Source organism: Meles meles, chromosome 10 (genome assembly GCF_922984935.1).
Source record: "Meles meles chromosome 10, mMelMel3.1 paternal haplotype, whole genome shotgun sequence".
Lineage (NCBI taxonomy): Eukaryota > Metazoa > Chordata > Mammalia > Carnivora > Mustelidae > Meles > Meles meles.
The window spans coordinates 12,556,422-12,570,809 of NC_060075.1; the positions used below are offsets into that span (position 1 = coordinate 12,556,422).

At 39.1% G+C, this 14,388-nt stretch overlaps 1 protein-coding gene across 6 annotated transcripts in view; it reads right to left on the reverse strand.

The window, feature by feature from the left end:
* Window positions 1-14,388, reverse strand: part of MGAM2 (maltase-glucoamylase 2 (putative)) — a 93,050-nt gene that overhangs the window by 60,949 nt on the left and 17,713 nt on the right. For 5 of the 6 annotated variants that reach the window (XM_046020169.1, XM_046020167.1, XM_046020166.1 and 2 more), the window contains exons 5-14: window positions 14,213-14,322; window positions 13,736-13,890; window positions 12,734-12,905; window positions 10,223-10,322; window positions 8,226-8,338; window positions 7,979-8,104; window positions 5,522-5,653; window positions 5,331-5,429; window positions 2,561-2,674; window positions 1,574-1,658 (exon numbers count right to left, since the gene is read on the reverse strand). In XM_046020169.1, coding sequence (XP_045876125.1) covers window positions 1,574-1,658; window positions 2,561-2,674; window positions 5,331-5,429; window positions 5,522-5,653; window positions 7,979-8,104; window positions 8,226-8,338; window positions 10,223-10,322; window positions 12,734-12,905; window positions 13,736-13,890; window positions 14,213-14,322 — 1,206 coding nt within the window. Of the gene's footprint in view, window positions 1-1,573; window positions 1,659-2,560; window positions 2,675-5,330; window positions 5,430-5,521; window positions 5,654-7,978; window positions 8,105-8,225; window positions 8,339-10,222; window positions 10,323-12,733; window positions 12,906-13,735; window positions 13,891-14,212; window positions 14,323-14,388 lie in introns of those variants that run through there. The other variant, XM_046020170.1, reaches the window with a different exon arrangement.

Sequence of the window (14,388 nt, forward strand, 5' to 3'; positions counted from 1 at the left end):
TCATCAAGCCTTGCCATCGATATAGGGCCTCAGTATGAAGCCCAGTTCCAGAAAGTAGAGGAACCAGGAAACCCTGATGTTGACTTTTTCCTACTAGTCCAACAGAATCTCACCAGCCAACTTAATCAGAAACAAAGTTGAATGATAAAACATTATGAAATTTATAGTTTCGACAGAGCTTGGTTTGTGGAATGAGACTCACAACCACTTCCATGATAAGCAAAAAACACTAAAATTGTTCCAGGGTCAAAGGTGATATAAGTCTTTATCATGCTAATTGTACTGTCTAATCCTGAAAAGGTGAGATCACAGCAGAGCCCCTAGAAGGTCCTGGCTAGCACAGACTGAAATGCTGGGACCTGGGGTGTGAAGTGCTTGCCAGAAGCAGGCAGAAGGGGATGAGACTGCAGTTTTCTACAGAAAAAAAAAAAAAAAAGCCACACACAAAAAAACAAAAAACTTGGCTCTCTCTAAGAAGAAGATTAACAGATTAAAAGGGAAACGTGGTAAAGTGATCCCTAGGGGGGGAAATGGGGAAGGGGGTCACGGACTGAGGAGAGAAGAATGAGGAATAAGCAGACAAGCAAACAGTAGATTTTACAAGAAATTAAATGGTTCCAAGCCAAGATTCCTCCTTAAAAAGTTCTCCACTCCTCTGGAGACCAAAAGGGGCTAAAGAAACAGGTCACCTACGGCCCAAGGTTCAGGTGAAGTGGACAAACCAGAATTAACTGGCAGCGACAAGCCAGATGCTCACCAAGGCTGTGTTCTCTTCCTGGGGGAGTTAAGATTATATTTCACACTTTCGCTCAAGGTTAAACTGAGAATAAGTGATTGGATTCTGAGCAAAGAAATGCGAGCAAATTGAACACACCCAACTTAGAGGCCTGCCAGTAACACTCCTCCACCTTCTCTCTCCTTCGCCCAGGAAGCTGTAAACAAAGGACTCTGAGACGGAGAACCAAACCATGGAACCAACAAGATCCCTGAGCCACTGCGGGGATGAGAGCCATGCATCTCACGCTGGAGTAGATGAGCCAAAAATAAACTATGGTGTTAATCCACTGAGATACTGGGGTTCACGTGTTTCCACAGCACAATCTATCCGTTACTGTTTCACACACATACACACTTTTGAAATCAGGACTGGAAAGTCTAAGAATGAGACTTAAATTAAGAAGAAACTAAAAGGAACAATGAATATTTTAAATTGTGGCTAATGAGGAAAAAAAAAGTTCACAAAATTACAGAGTTACTTCACTGGAAGGTGGTTTGGACCTTACAGTATTCTGGAATTCTCATAAAGTTGAAAACCGAAACCATTTGCCTGAGAGGTTTGGAGACCACAAACAGGATGGGAGGACGCGGGGCCTTTGGGGGAGGCGCGCACACCACCTGCTCGCCCTCGGTTCCAGCGGTCAGCAGGTGGCCGGAGGCCCCGGTGCGCGCAGGAAGGGCTTTGGTAGGGGAGCCGCCAGCGTGTCCACAGACCCCCTGCCCTGGGAACCGAGACCGTTCTAGGCCACGTGGAGTGCTGTGGAGTGTGCTCTAAGTGTATCTTGTGACAACTTACGGGGAGTAAAAGGAGGAAAGTTGAAGGTATTATATTCACACTCGCGATCGGAACCGTGGAGAAAGCTGGATACTTCATCCATTTCCTTCAACGACACACAAAAGGGACAAGGGGAAGGGTTGGTTACAGATGCAGGGTTAGTCGTCCAGGAAGGTTTACCGAACTGGAAACCCCACGTCTGTGACCTCTTATTGACTGGGATCTTGAGTAATCTGCCTAAATCTTCTTGCCCTCTGTTTCATCTTTTGGATTGGGTTGTGTCGAAGGTGCCCTCCAACCCAAAGTGCTCTCGGGCACATTTTACCTTTTATATAGTAATCTCAATTAGCTAATTAAGCGATACCATTTCCACAGGCTGATTCTTACCTTATGAATAATGTGAGTTTTATGTAGCTGTTAATGTTTCAGTGCTGTTCGAAAGAACCTAAGACAGAGGAGTATTTCCGTTTTATAATTCCCCCTGTTTTTTATTCCACTCAGTGAGGGGCAAGAAGATATAACAGAAACCAAATCTGTCTCTTTAAAATGGATTAAAAATAGGTGATGCTTAATCTTGCTAACGGAGATAATTTTCCAAATTTCAAAGAAATATCTCAAATTTCCAAATTTCCAAATTTCAAAGAAATACCTTACCTACAAAATAAAAGGGATTCATTAAATTGTTCTGATTGACTTTAAATTTTAATGAACCGGTGTGACAGCCGCTCATTACACAGTTGAAGGACAGTTAAGGGAGGAAGAAGTTGAGACTCTGGGAAAATAAAGGACTTTCTCAAAAAAGAAATAATCAGTTGGTGGCAGATCCAGAATTAAAATCTGGGGTTTTGAGGGGTCTGTTTTACTGCATATAAGTTCTGCATTAAGTAAAATGATTTTAAATACCACTATGTCAAGGAAACTATTTTGTTACAGATCAGGGTCAAAGCTCATTCTCAAATCTTGGACTATCCGTTTCCAAAAGAAGTTTGATTCCAGAATAACACTTACAATCCATACTCCATCAAACTCGAGAGTTTTATGAAATTCACTGAACTGCTCCGTCCACCACTGAGTGCAAATCGGATTACTATAATCAGGAAACACTGTCCATCCGGGGTATCCCTAGAGAACAAAGAAGAAGGCAGTGGCAATGGGTTTGCCTGAGGACCATGACACATTCATTGCTGCTACGGCTTCTGCCACCAGGAGCCCCAGGCATCTTATCATTTCAGAATCAAAATTTCCCCCCAAACTAAATAGTAAACTAGATGCAAGGAACCAAAAGAAGCCAAAAGGAAAGGAAAAACAGCCAATTAAATACATGAGAAGCCATCAGATGTCTTTTTTCAATGAAAACATAAAAACAGTTGAGGGAAAGTGGAAGGGGAGATGAACCATGAGAGACTATGGACTCTGAAAAACAACCAGAGGGTTTTGAAGGGGCGGGGGGGTGGGAGGTTGAGGAACCAGGTGGTGGGTAATAGGGAGGGCACGTACTGCATGGAGCACTGGGCGTGGTGCAAAAACAATGAATACTGTTACGCTGAAAATAAACAAATAAAAATAAATAAATAAATAAATAAATAAATAAATAAATAAATAAAAATAAAATTTCATGATGTCAGACCAGCTAGGAGCAGAGTCTAAAAACACTCATCCGTCTAACTGGGTAAGATTTTAGGAGAGAATGACTAGATTCACTTAATGTGTAATTAAAGGTCATTTAAACCCACTTTGAATAATGATGTTTATAAATGATACATTTGATTTAGATAGAGAAATTATCTGTTTTAAATGGTGAAATGAATTTTGTGCTTCTTACTCGGGTCCAGTATTTCTTATCCTCTCTTTTCTTCCTAATCTGTTCCTACCGATGTTGCTTTTAACATTTTCCATAAATAGTGCAAAGATAGAAACTTACAGCCAAATTACTGAAAACTCTGAATGGATAGGATGCAAGCTTTTTTGCTTACATTCTTATTTATGTTCCCAACAAACTTATAAGTTGTCATTAGGTTATATATATATTATATATATAAAATATATATTCTCTATATAGTAATATATATTATGTGTCATATATTATATATATTTTATAATAATATTACATATATATGTTTTTATATGTTGCAGAGACTTCTTAAAACTCAACATAAGATCTTAAAATTCTCAGTTTCAGTGGATTGAACTCCTGGTCTCTTGTGTTAGGTGATAGGACACCAAATAATTAGAGGTAATTTTGAACTTAGGAAATAGGCAGTGTGCCTATAGAAAAATAGGCAGCAACATTATCTAGAGTAGGCCCAGCAAATTTCATTCCAACCAAATATATTTATTTATTTATTTATTTTTTGTTTATTTTAGAGAGAGGGAGAGTATGAGTTGGGGTGGGAGGAGGGTCAGGAGAGGGAGAGAGAGAATCTTAAGCAGGCTCCAGGCTCAGCTCAGAGTCCGATGGGGGGCTCAATCTCACAGCCCTGAGATCATGACCTAAGTCGAATGCTTAAACACCTGAGCCACCCAGGCACCCCCCAAACACCTTTGTAATAAACCTCCACCCACCTCCAAGACTTCTACCTCTGCCAACATCTCAGATCAAATGTTTGATGTTATTTGTAGGTCAATGGAGGCAACTAATTAAATTCTTGTAATTATATACAAATTACCAATTGTGTACCACTCAAATATGAGTACTACTGAAATGACTCACAGGTTTGGATAATCTACTTTTTAGATAATCAAAATCATGTTTATGTGACCATGGGCTCTGATTTTGTACTTATATATGAATACTGGTCTGATTTTTTTTAGAAATTCACTTCAAATAAAACAATAAAATCAAAGCATTGGTTTGGGGAAGGAAGGAAACTACTGTTTCATAGAAGGTTAGACTCAATGAAAAACAAATAAATAGAATTAAGTATTATAAATAAAATCAATGATAGGAATTAAGTGAGCAGTTAGACTAAGGGGCATGGATAAACCTGAAAACACAGCTTTGAAAAGTAAACTGCCCAGGGGCAGCACAACTTGTAGCCACATAAACTCTCAGATTAAGTATCAGTTTTCATAAATGTCACATAATCCAACCAGCTAGGGCTGACCCTATATGTAACTGGAATAGAAAGTTGCCTCCATGAATTGATGTAAAGTACACTGGAAATTAGGCTTCTAATCAGCCTACTCCAATGCCTGCATAAAGGCTGGGCTCTATAAATCTCATTTAAAATAAAACTACATTAGCTGAGAAAGGTTTCATGTTAGACTATGAGCCTCCTGTTACATTATTGTAGCCAAACATATTGTCTTGGGAAAGAGAGAAATTGAGAGGCAGAAGGACTTGAAGAATAAATGAATTTTTTTCTTACACTACATTGCTTCTCAAATATCTATAGTCCAAAGGTGAGGGGCTAGCTTTGTAGAGACTAGACATTAATATTTCCCATCACAAAAAAAGAAATGATAATTATGTGATACGGTAGAAGTGCTCTCGCCACAATGAGAATCATTGCAATATACAAATGTATCAAATTAACATGCTGTACATCTTAAGTTTACACAATGTCATATGTCAAATATATTTCAATTTTTTAAAAAATCCTTCAGCATTTTAATCATTTTACTATTACATCTACTGTTTTAAAAATAATAATAAAAGAAGTCTCTAAAACCATGAAATCAGTAATAATGATACTACAACACGCCTTCTACTTACTTTCATAACAAAAGTACAGACTTCCCCAAATGACTGTAATTTATTGATCCCTTGCAAAATTACCTGCCCAATGACAAAACCATTGTCCCCCAAGATCCATACTCTCTTGTGGCTTCCACTCGTATAGGGCTGGTAGTCAGAGTTATTTAAGATGCCGGGATTCTAATAAATAAATATGATAACAAATATTATTTTTATCACTTTCTTTGGTACTTTGAAAGAGAAAATGAGGCAACAGACTTGTTTGAACATACCATAATGATTACATATTTCAGTCCTTGTTTATGTAAGTCGTTGATAAAATTTGTGAGATTAGGGAAAGCCTGTTCATCAGTAGTAAAATCCTTATTTCCATCCATGTAGTCTATGTCAGAGTACTGGACATCCTGAAAGATAATGCCAGCCAGTTAGAACCTAGGAAATATCACTGTGCTAACTGAAGGTATCATAGCTCTGGTTCTTGCTCACTAAAACTGAAGCCATATTTCTTTCTTTTCTTCCTTCCTCTTTCCTTAAGATTCTATTCACTTAGAGAGAGAGAGAGAGCATGAGCAGGGGGAGGAGCGGAGGGAGAAACTGAGCCTGACACAGGGATTGATCCCAGGACCCTGAGATCAGGACCTGAGCCAAAGGCAGAAGCTTAACCTACTGAGCCACCCAGGTGCCCCTGAAGCCATAATTCTAAATGGTCCTTGAACTTCCAGGACTTGGCTACCTCCTAGAATAAGCCCCTTCTGAAAGATGCGGGCACTCTTAGGTTGCAGCTTTTTTACTTTATCCTGACAGATGCATGTCATGAGGTATTGGGAGGAAGTTGAGGGTAGGGACTGTGTCTTATTCATTCCTGCAACATGAGAGCTTGGATGCTGGACATAAAACAGGTGCTCTTTAAATATCTGTTTGGGTGAGTATATGAGTAATGATGTAACTATGTGCTAGCTCGGACCCTAAACATTAAGCTAGAATATATCATAAGAGGAGAAAACAGTCTTCTTGCTCTATAGAACTGTTAGAATAATAACTCACAAAGATAAACAACAGAGGGGCGGAGCTTTAATTCACCAAAGTCTCATACATAGATTACTTTAGTGTTTGCATACCAATCTGTGAGGAGCAGGTGTCATTCTTGGTGAGAAGACTGAAATGTGAAGGGGTTGACTGACATTTCCCGAGGTCATATGCATGGGTGGGTGGGGTCAACTGGGGCTTTCGTGATAGGATCTTTGAGTCCAGGTGCTCTTTTTTCCAAACTGCCACAACTTTAAGAACATCTGAAGGTCTTCAAAGAAAATGTTCCTCATGTGTCTAGAAGGTTCTAGCTTCCATGCCTGGAAGCTGGTGGCCTCTTGCCAATACAGCACACCTGTTCTAACACTAGGCAGTCAGTACTCAGGTGCCTCCACTCCCACATGGTGGCAAAGAGCCAGTCCGCGGAAGGAAAGCTCTTTTGTTCATGAATGAGCAGCACCTCAGAAAAGCCCTTCGCACCAGAGGTACAGGGTTTAGATTGAAATATATATAGGGTATAGATTGAAATAAATATCACAGGTCATCAAAAGAACTATTTTTGAATCCTGGTCCTGCCATTTAGCTAGTTGTAGTGACCTTAGAAAAGTTATCAACTATGCAGCGATATTTACAAAATACCAATAAATGATGTTTAACCATGATTGTGAAAGCACCTTGTAAAATAATAACCATGGGGCAAACTTTGGCCTGATCCCTCCTGGAATTGAGTGTTTGTGGGTATTGATTTGGGAGCATTTAAATGAAACACATGATCAATTTCCTCTTAATAGCAAAACACCACAGCAGGTGTGTTTTCTCCCCGGAAAGAGTCATCTCCCTGCCTGCTCTCCTTGCTGCCCTGAGAGGACATTGTTAAATCCTGAGATCAGGCCAAAGTCATTTCCACCTGCACCTTCTTCCTTCACATGCTAAACAAATAAATGTTTGCAACACAGTTCCAAAGATCTAGCCCCAAATAAACTGTTCTGATAACTTCATTAAAGGCATTCTGCATCTCCTGGAGGAATTTATCAAGTAGGCTATACTTAATAATTATCTATTTACTAGTGGACACTGAACATCATAAATACTTGGCAGCCACTGAGCTTTCAAAATTAGTGTCTGCCAGATCTGGAAGGAGTGTTCAAGGTTACTATGAAAAACTCACTTCCTGTGAGTCATTTTTACAGTCGTCAGCTCTTGTTAACCATATCACCCAGGTGATGTTTTCTTCCATAAAATAACAATGAATTTGGATGGAGTTCATCCTCTGTACTACCTGCCTTCCATGCCTAGTGTAAGGCATTCCTCACTACCAGTCCACCAATGGACTGGTAGAATATAATGGACTGGAGAATATAAAACATTCTCATTTTATAAAAGGGGAATTAAGTCTCAGAGATGCTAATTAACTAGCCCAACACTGATAGAGGTAAAGCTAAATCTTTGCAAAGAAGTAAAGCCAAACTTCAAAACCATATGCACCCGACTCCATAAACTGCTGTTTCTGTGATGACACAGGTAACTTAGCATGCAAATTTCTGACCCTAAGTATGCCTGTTCGTCTGTCTGTCTACATATGTATGTACATATCTATCTATCTATCCACCTCTCTGTATTTCTTCCTAATACATTGAATCAGATGCAAAAACTAAAAGATAGGAAGTGGTGCCTTACACATGTTAAGAGAAGTTCCAACTTACATAAGGGATCTGAGCTACACGATTTCGATCCACAACCTTCTTCAACCCATTGATGCCACCATAGTTCCTGCGACTAAGCTGGAACCCAAGACTCCAGTAGGGAGGCATGAATGATCGTCCAATGAGCTGAAACAATAAATATAGACATGTCTAAACATTTAAAAACTACTGTTTTGAGCACCATGTCTGATACAGAAAACACTGTTTCCATTTCCATTTATAACTCTCTTCAAGCCAAAGCCCATACCTCCAGATACTCCTGAATCACTTGTTCTGGAGTATTTCCCAGGAATATGTAAAAGTCAAGGATGCCCCCAATTGTGCGGTAAGTAATCGCAGGAGCAGGCTGCAGGGTCACCTCTGAAAGGATTAAAATGAGAGTTATAAGAATTTCATGGTTGCAAATATACTTTTCTCTGGAATATTAATATCTGAGTTATCCGAAACAATTTCAGTCTCATTTTGTAAGAGATGAAAATCATGTTTCCTTTTTTTTCTGGATTGCTGAAATTTATCATAATATTAAGTGAGTAAAACACTAATGAAGAATTGATTTTTTTAAGAGAAAGCAGAATCAATTCTATTTTTTTGTTATAATTTTATTTTATTTTACTTAAATTCAATTAAGAACAAATTCTATTTTAATCTGGTTGTATTACAATACAAATGTCTGGAATTTGTGAGTGATTTAACATAATGGAAAGGTTTTAAAAATTTTATAGATGAGCCACTCACCAAAATAAATACATAAATAAATAAATAAATAAATAAATAAATACAAGCCCTTATTAAGGTGCCACTAGTCCAGAAGCGTGAGGGAGAAGATTCTGGAGTAGGGAAGGGATGAACTCTGAGAAAGAGCTTATAGAACACAGCCTTGTTGCTTAGACAACCTGGTTTATGTGTTGAAATCTACAAGTATCTTTTGGACCTGTCAATGCATCTTATTATGTACAGAATATTATGGAAAATACTGCATCAAAAGAGAACCCCAAAGAAGTTTTCAGTTTTGGGACTTCATCAAGATCAAAAGCTTCTGCACAGCAAAAGAAACAGTCAACAAAACAAAGAGGCAACCCATGGAATGGGAAAAGACATTTGCAAATGACACTACAGACAAAAGGCTGATATCCAAGATCTATAAAGAACTCCTCAAACTCAACACACACAAAACGGATAATCACGTCAAAAAATGGGCAGAAGATATGAACAGATACTTCTCCAATGAAGACATACAAATGGCTAACAGACACATGAAAAAAATGTTCATTATCATTAGCCATCAGGGAGATTCAAATCAAAACCACCTTGAGATACCACCTTTACCAGTTAGAATGGCCAAAGTTAACAAGACGGTAAACAACAGGGGTTGGAGAGGATGTGGAGAAAGGGGAACCCTCTTACACTGTTGGTGGGAATGCAAGTTGGTGCAGCCACTCTGGAAAACAGTGTGGAGATTGCTTAAGAAATTAAAAATAGAGCTTCCCTATGACCCTGCAATTGAACTACTGGGTATTTACCCCAAAGATACAGATGTAGTGAAAAGAAGGGCCATCCATACCCCAATGTTCATAACAGCAATGGCCACAGTCACCAAACTGTGTAAAGAACCAAGATGCCCTTCAACAGACGAATGAATAAAGAAGATATGGTCCATATATACTACGGAGTATTATGCCTCCATCAGAAAGGATGAATACCCAACTTTTGTATCAACATGGATAGGACTGGAAGAGATTATGCTGAGTGAAATAAGTCAAGTAGAGAGAGTCAATTATCATATGGCTTTGCTTATTTGTAGAGCGTAAGGAATAACATGGAGGACACGGGGAGATGGAGAGGCGAAAGGAATTGGGAGAAATTGGAGGGGGAGATGAACCATGAGAGACTGTGAACTCTGAGAAACAAACTGAGGGTTTTGGAGGGGTAGGGGGTGGGAAGTTGGGCGAGCTTGGTGGTAGGTATTAAGGAGGGCACATATTGCATGAAGCACTGGGTGTGGTGCATAAACCATGAATTCTGGAACACTGAAAAGAAATTTAAAAAATAAATAAAAAATTTTTAAAAAGAAACAACTTTCAGCATGAGCTGAATTTATAAGAGTATGCTACTTTTGAGTTCCCATATAGAAGCACTGTAAGTTAAATACACATTCTGTTAAGCATTGATCTTGTCATAAAAGTCATTTTTATAAAAGCCACATCCCAAAATGTATTCCTGTTGAGATAAAAAGATGCTTCCTACCCATGGCATTACTATTCAACAGAAACACCCCAAAAGAGGAGCCGCTGGTGTCTTCAAGGCACAGGAAGAATGTGTGAGCTCCATACAGATTAATCATGCCCTGTCAAGAAAGATGATAACAAACAATAGTAGTACATGTTAAAAATGGTTTTCTTTACCCTAAAATAAAATCAAGAGCCACATATAACATGTACTTGGTCAACACTTGACATAGTTCAGTATTCTATCACAATGGTATTGAAATGGTAACATCAACTGATAAATGAAATAAAATACATACCATGGAATATGATTAGTAATAATAAGAGATGAAAAACTGATCCATGCTACAACATGCATAAACCTCATAAATGTGATGCTAAGTGAAAGAAAAAGACACAAAAGCAACCATATATTGCATGATTCCACTTATAGGAAATCTCCTGAGAAGTCAAATCTATACAGACAAAAAATAGATTAGTGATTTCCTGGGACTCAAGTGGGTACCAGAGTGGGAAGGGGGATTATGTCTATAAAGGTATGAGGGATCCTAGTGGGGTGATGAAAATCTTCTAAAACTGGATTACGGTGATAGCTGCACAACTCAGTAGTGTACTAAGCAATCACTGAATTGTACCCTTAAAACAGGTGAGTTTTATAGTATATAAACTATATCTCGGTCACGTTATTTTTCAAAATTTGGAAAATATCTGCAAAGACATAAAATGTTAGCAGAAGATGATGTCATTATGAGAAATTTTGTATCTCCTCTTTATGCCTAACTGTATTTTCTAATTTTTTTATAATTAATATATAGTACTTCAGTAGTAAATGAGTTTAAAATTTTAAAAAAGATATTGAACATTTCATAGGGCCGTGATGAGCACTGATATAAAAAGAGATAATGTGGATTATTACTTTGAGTGAAAAAGAGATAGAAAAAGAGAGGGAAAAAAGGCAGAAAGGAAAATGGAGAGAGTGGGAGGGAAGGAAATGGAGGGAGGGAGAGAGGAAGGAAGGAAGAAAGGATAAAAGAAGGAAGGAAGGAAGGACACCTACCTAATCTGTGACTACATAACTCAAGGAATTTTCAGCTCTAGAGAGCCAAGCTTAGTACGATGGTTAGGGTTGCATGTTTGTCAGGGGCCTTGAGCAAGTGCTTTAGTGAATGTGCTGGTATTGCTCTACTCTGTTTGGTTCGGTAAGTGTGTTCCCTTCATTGCATCAGATACTGGTGGGTGGGCCAGTTCATGTACTACTTGATCTGTTCATCTCCCAAGGAATATGAATTCCAAAACCTCAGCCCCATCCCTCCCTTGCAAGGTACATCAAACCTGCATCCTTTGCTCAGATTTGGGAAACATCATCAGTGCAATCAAGGCTTCAAGACATGCTCTACAAAGCAATGCTTCTCAAAGTGTTATCCACGGACTGGTACCTCCCCACGCCCTTTGCTGTAAAACAGCAAGGAAAGTACACACACACACACACACACACACACACACACACCCCAAGAGAATGAGTTCAGAAACTTTTAGAGCAATTTAAAAGAGTAATTTTGTATCTGTTCACTCTAAAACTTGAGCTTATATTTTATATGTCTTTGAGTAATTTTATTTCATTTCCCCAGGATTAAAAAGAAAAAGAGAGAGAGAGAGAAAGGAACTGATCCTTCACTATAGATAAGTTGAAAGGCACTGCTCTAGACCAGCTCTTTACCCACCATAATGCACATGCGGTTCACTTGTAGATCTTATTAATGTGCATATTCTGGTTCAGAAGGTCTGGGCTCTGACCTGAGATTCTGCATTTCTAACAACCTCCCAAGTGGTGCCAACACTGCTGTCTCCAGAACATACTTCAACTAGCAAAGACCTAGAATAATACTAATGAGGATTTTTTTTTCCCACTAAGTTCTACTGGGAGTAGTTCTGGCTGATGCTCTCACTTAGATACTACCCAATTATTAAAGACTAACATAGTTATTTTGCAGAAGGATTTTCTAATATACATTAGGCCATCATATAGTCATTGAATTATATTTTCCTTTAAAAGTGGGATATTTTTAAAAATTGATATATTACTGATGAATCACTGACCTCTACCTCTGAAACTAATATTATATGTTAATTAGTTGAATTTTTAAAAAAGGTCTCATCATGAGGGAAAAAAAATCTGTATCTAGTGTGGTAACAAATGTTAACTAGACTTATTGTGGTGATCATTTCACAATATAGACAAATATCAAATCATGATGCTGTACACCTGAAACTAATAAAATGTTGTATGTCAGCAATACCTCAGTAAGAAATAATAATAATGAAAAAACAAAACTAAACCCCCAAAAATTGATATATTACTGATTGTGAGTTTATAAACCTCAAGAACAAGTATCATCCAGCATGAATGGATCTAACTTGACAAAATAAGATATGGATAGAACTCTGTAGGTTGCCTGACTCTAGGTCACTCTCTGGAAAGGAGAGAAGAGATTCCTTACCATGAGCAGTAGGAGGGGGAAGGGAAGCTCACCTCGGTGGGCGCGGCATCGCGAGTGAAGATGGGCCAGGTCTTCCAGGTCATGTTGTGGCGGTACTCCTGGTGCACATGCTCCCCCAGCCCGTACACAGCGGTGCTGGGCAGTCGGAAGGACAGCTGCAGGTACTGCTGGGCGAACTGCAGGGGCCCGATGCTCGTGTCCAATCTGGGCCATGGGGCAAGAGTGGGAGTCACCAAACAGCTCTCTCTGCCAGGACCTCACCCGCTGCTCTCCCTGTTCACTTTGAAAACTGTTGTTTCAGGTGTTCTCATCCACATTCATACTACCTTGGAAGGCCTTTCTAGGGTATCTCTGATGCTTTCATTCTAGAGGAGATGTGATACCAGAAACTCAAGTTGGATGGCCAGGGGAAGAGAGCAGATGGGACCTTACACTTGCTGGGCATCTACTTCATCCCATGACCTGCTCTGGATGCTTCATGAATATAGCTTCGTTTACAGAGCAACACTGGATATTCTCCTTCCCTTTCTATGGATGTGGGAACTGAAGCTGGTGTGAGATGCTTTGCCTCACATCCCAAAGCTGACCAGTGACTTGCTGGTGCCAGAACTTGAATACAGGTTTTATTCACATGAATCCCTATACTTCTCCTACACAATTTATGGTTTAAGCCCAGGCTGTTGTTAGGTTCTTCATGGCACATCTCAGGGAATAAAAACTTGGAATGATAAACAATGAAGCTGAGTTCTAAAGTGAATGGTAATCCAAAATAATAAAATTTCCTGTTTCATAATAGACATTAACTGCAAGTGCGTTTATCTAACTTAACACACTAGCATATTATTTAGTATGCTGTGCTCCGCAATCATGACAGGTTAACAAGTGTTAATGATTTACAGTAAAAACGTTACATTTTTCTGAGGTCCAAACATTTTCCCAGGTCATACTTATCTCATCATACACCCTCACTAAGTCAGATTGAAGATATTGAGGCTGTATATTCAAAGATACACAAAGAGTGTTGAAAAGCTCACAAGACTCTTTTGTTGCTTGTCCTCATTATTTTGATGCTGAAGGGCTTATCAATGACCTCTACATAATAGTTCAAATTGGAGGTATTGGTAGTCCTATCAGACAGGTTAATAATTTCAGGGGGGACTTCATAGCGTCTGTTGTTGATATCATTGATCTGTCAGAAGAAAAAGAGAAAGACCAACTCCAGATGAAACCATGTCCTTGTAGAGCTAGAAAGGATCCTCACTCTCAGCCCCCAATGGAAATGGTTTCTAATTCTTAATCCCGTGTTTCTTGAGTTGTGAGACAAAAATCACCCAAGCACATGTCCTCCACAAAATACAAAACAGCCCACACATCCCATTGGGAAATTCCTGCCGAAGGGAACAAAGACAACTTCTGCCTCTACACCTCTATGCAGAAGGAGAAGGATCTAAACCCCGTGTAGGGACACTGCTTTCCTCAGAGATGTACTCAGTGGTAACTACCAAACCGACCTTAAAATGAAAGCGATTGGATGTCTGATATTCAGCTGTGAAGCCAGCCTCATTGACATCATATCCAAACAGAGATGGGAATGGCAACTTTTTCAACTGGACTGTAAACCCTAGAGATGGGGGGGAGGAAAAGGGAGAGGGGGAGGAAGCTTTTAGACTTTATTTTGCAGTTAGTT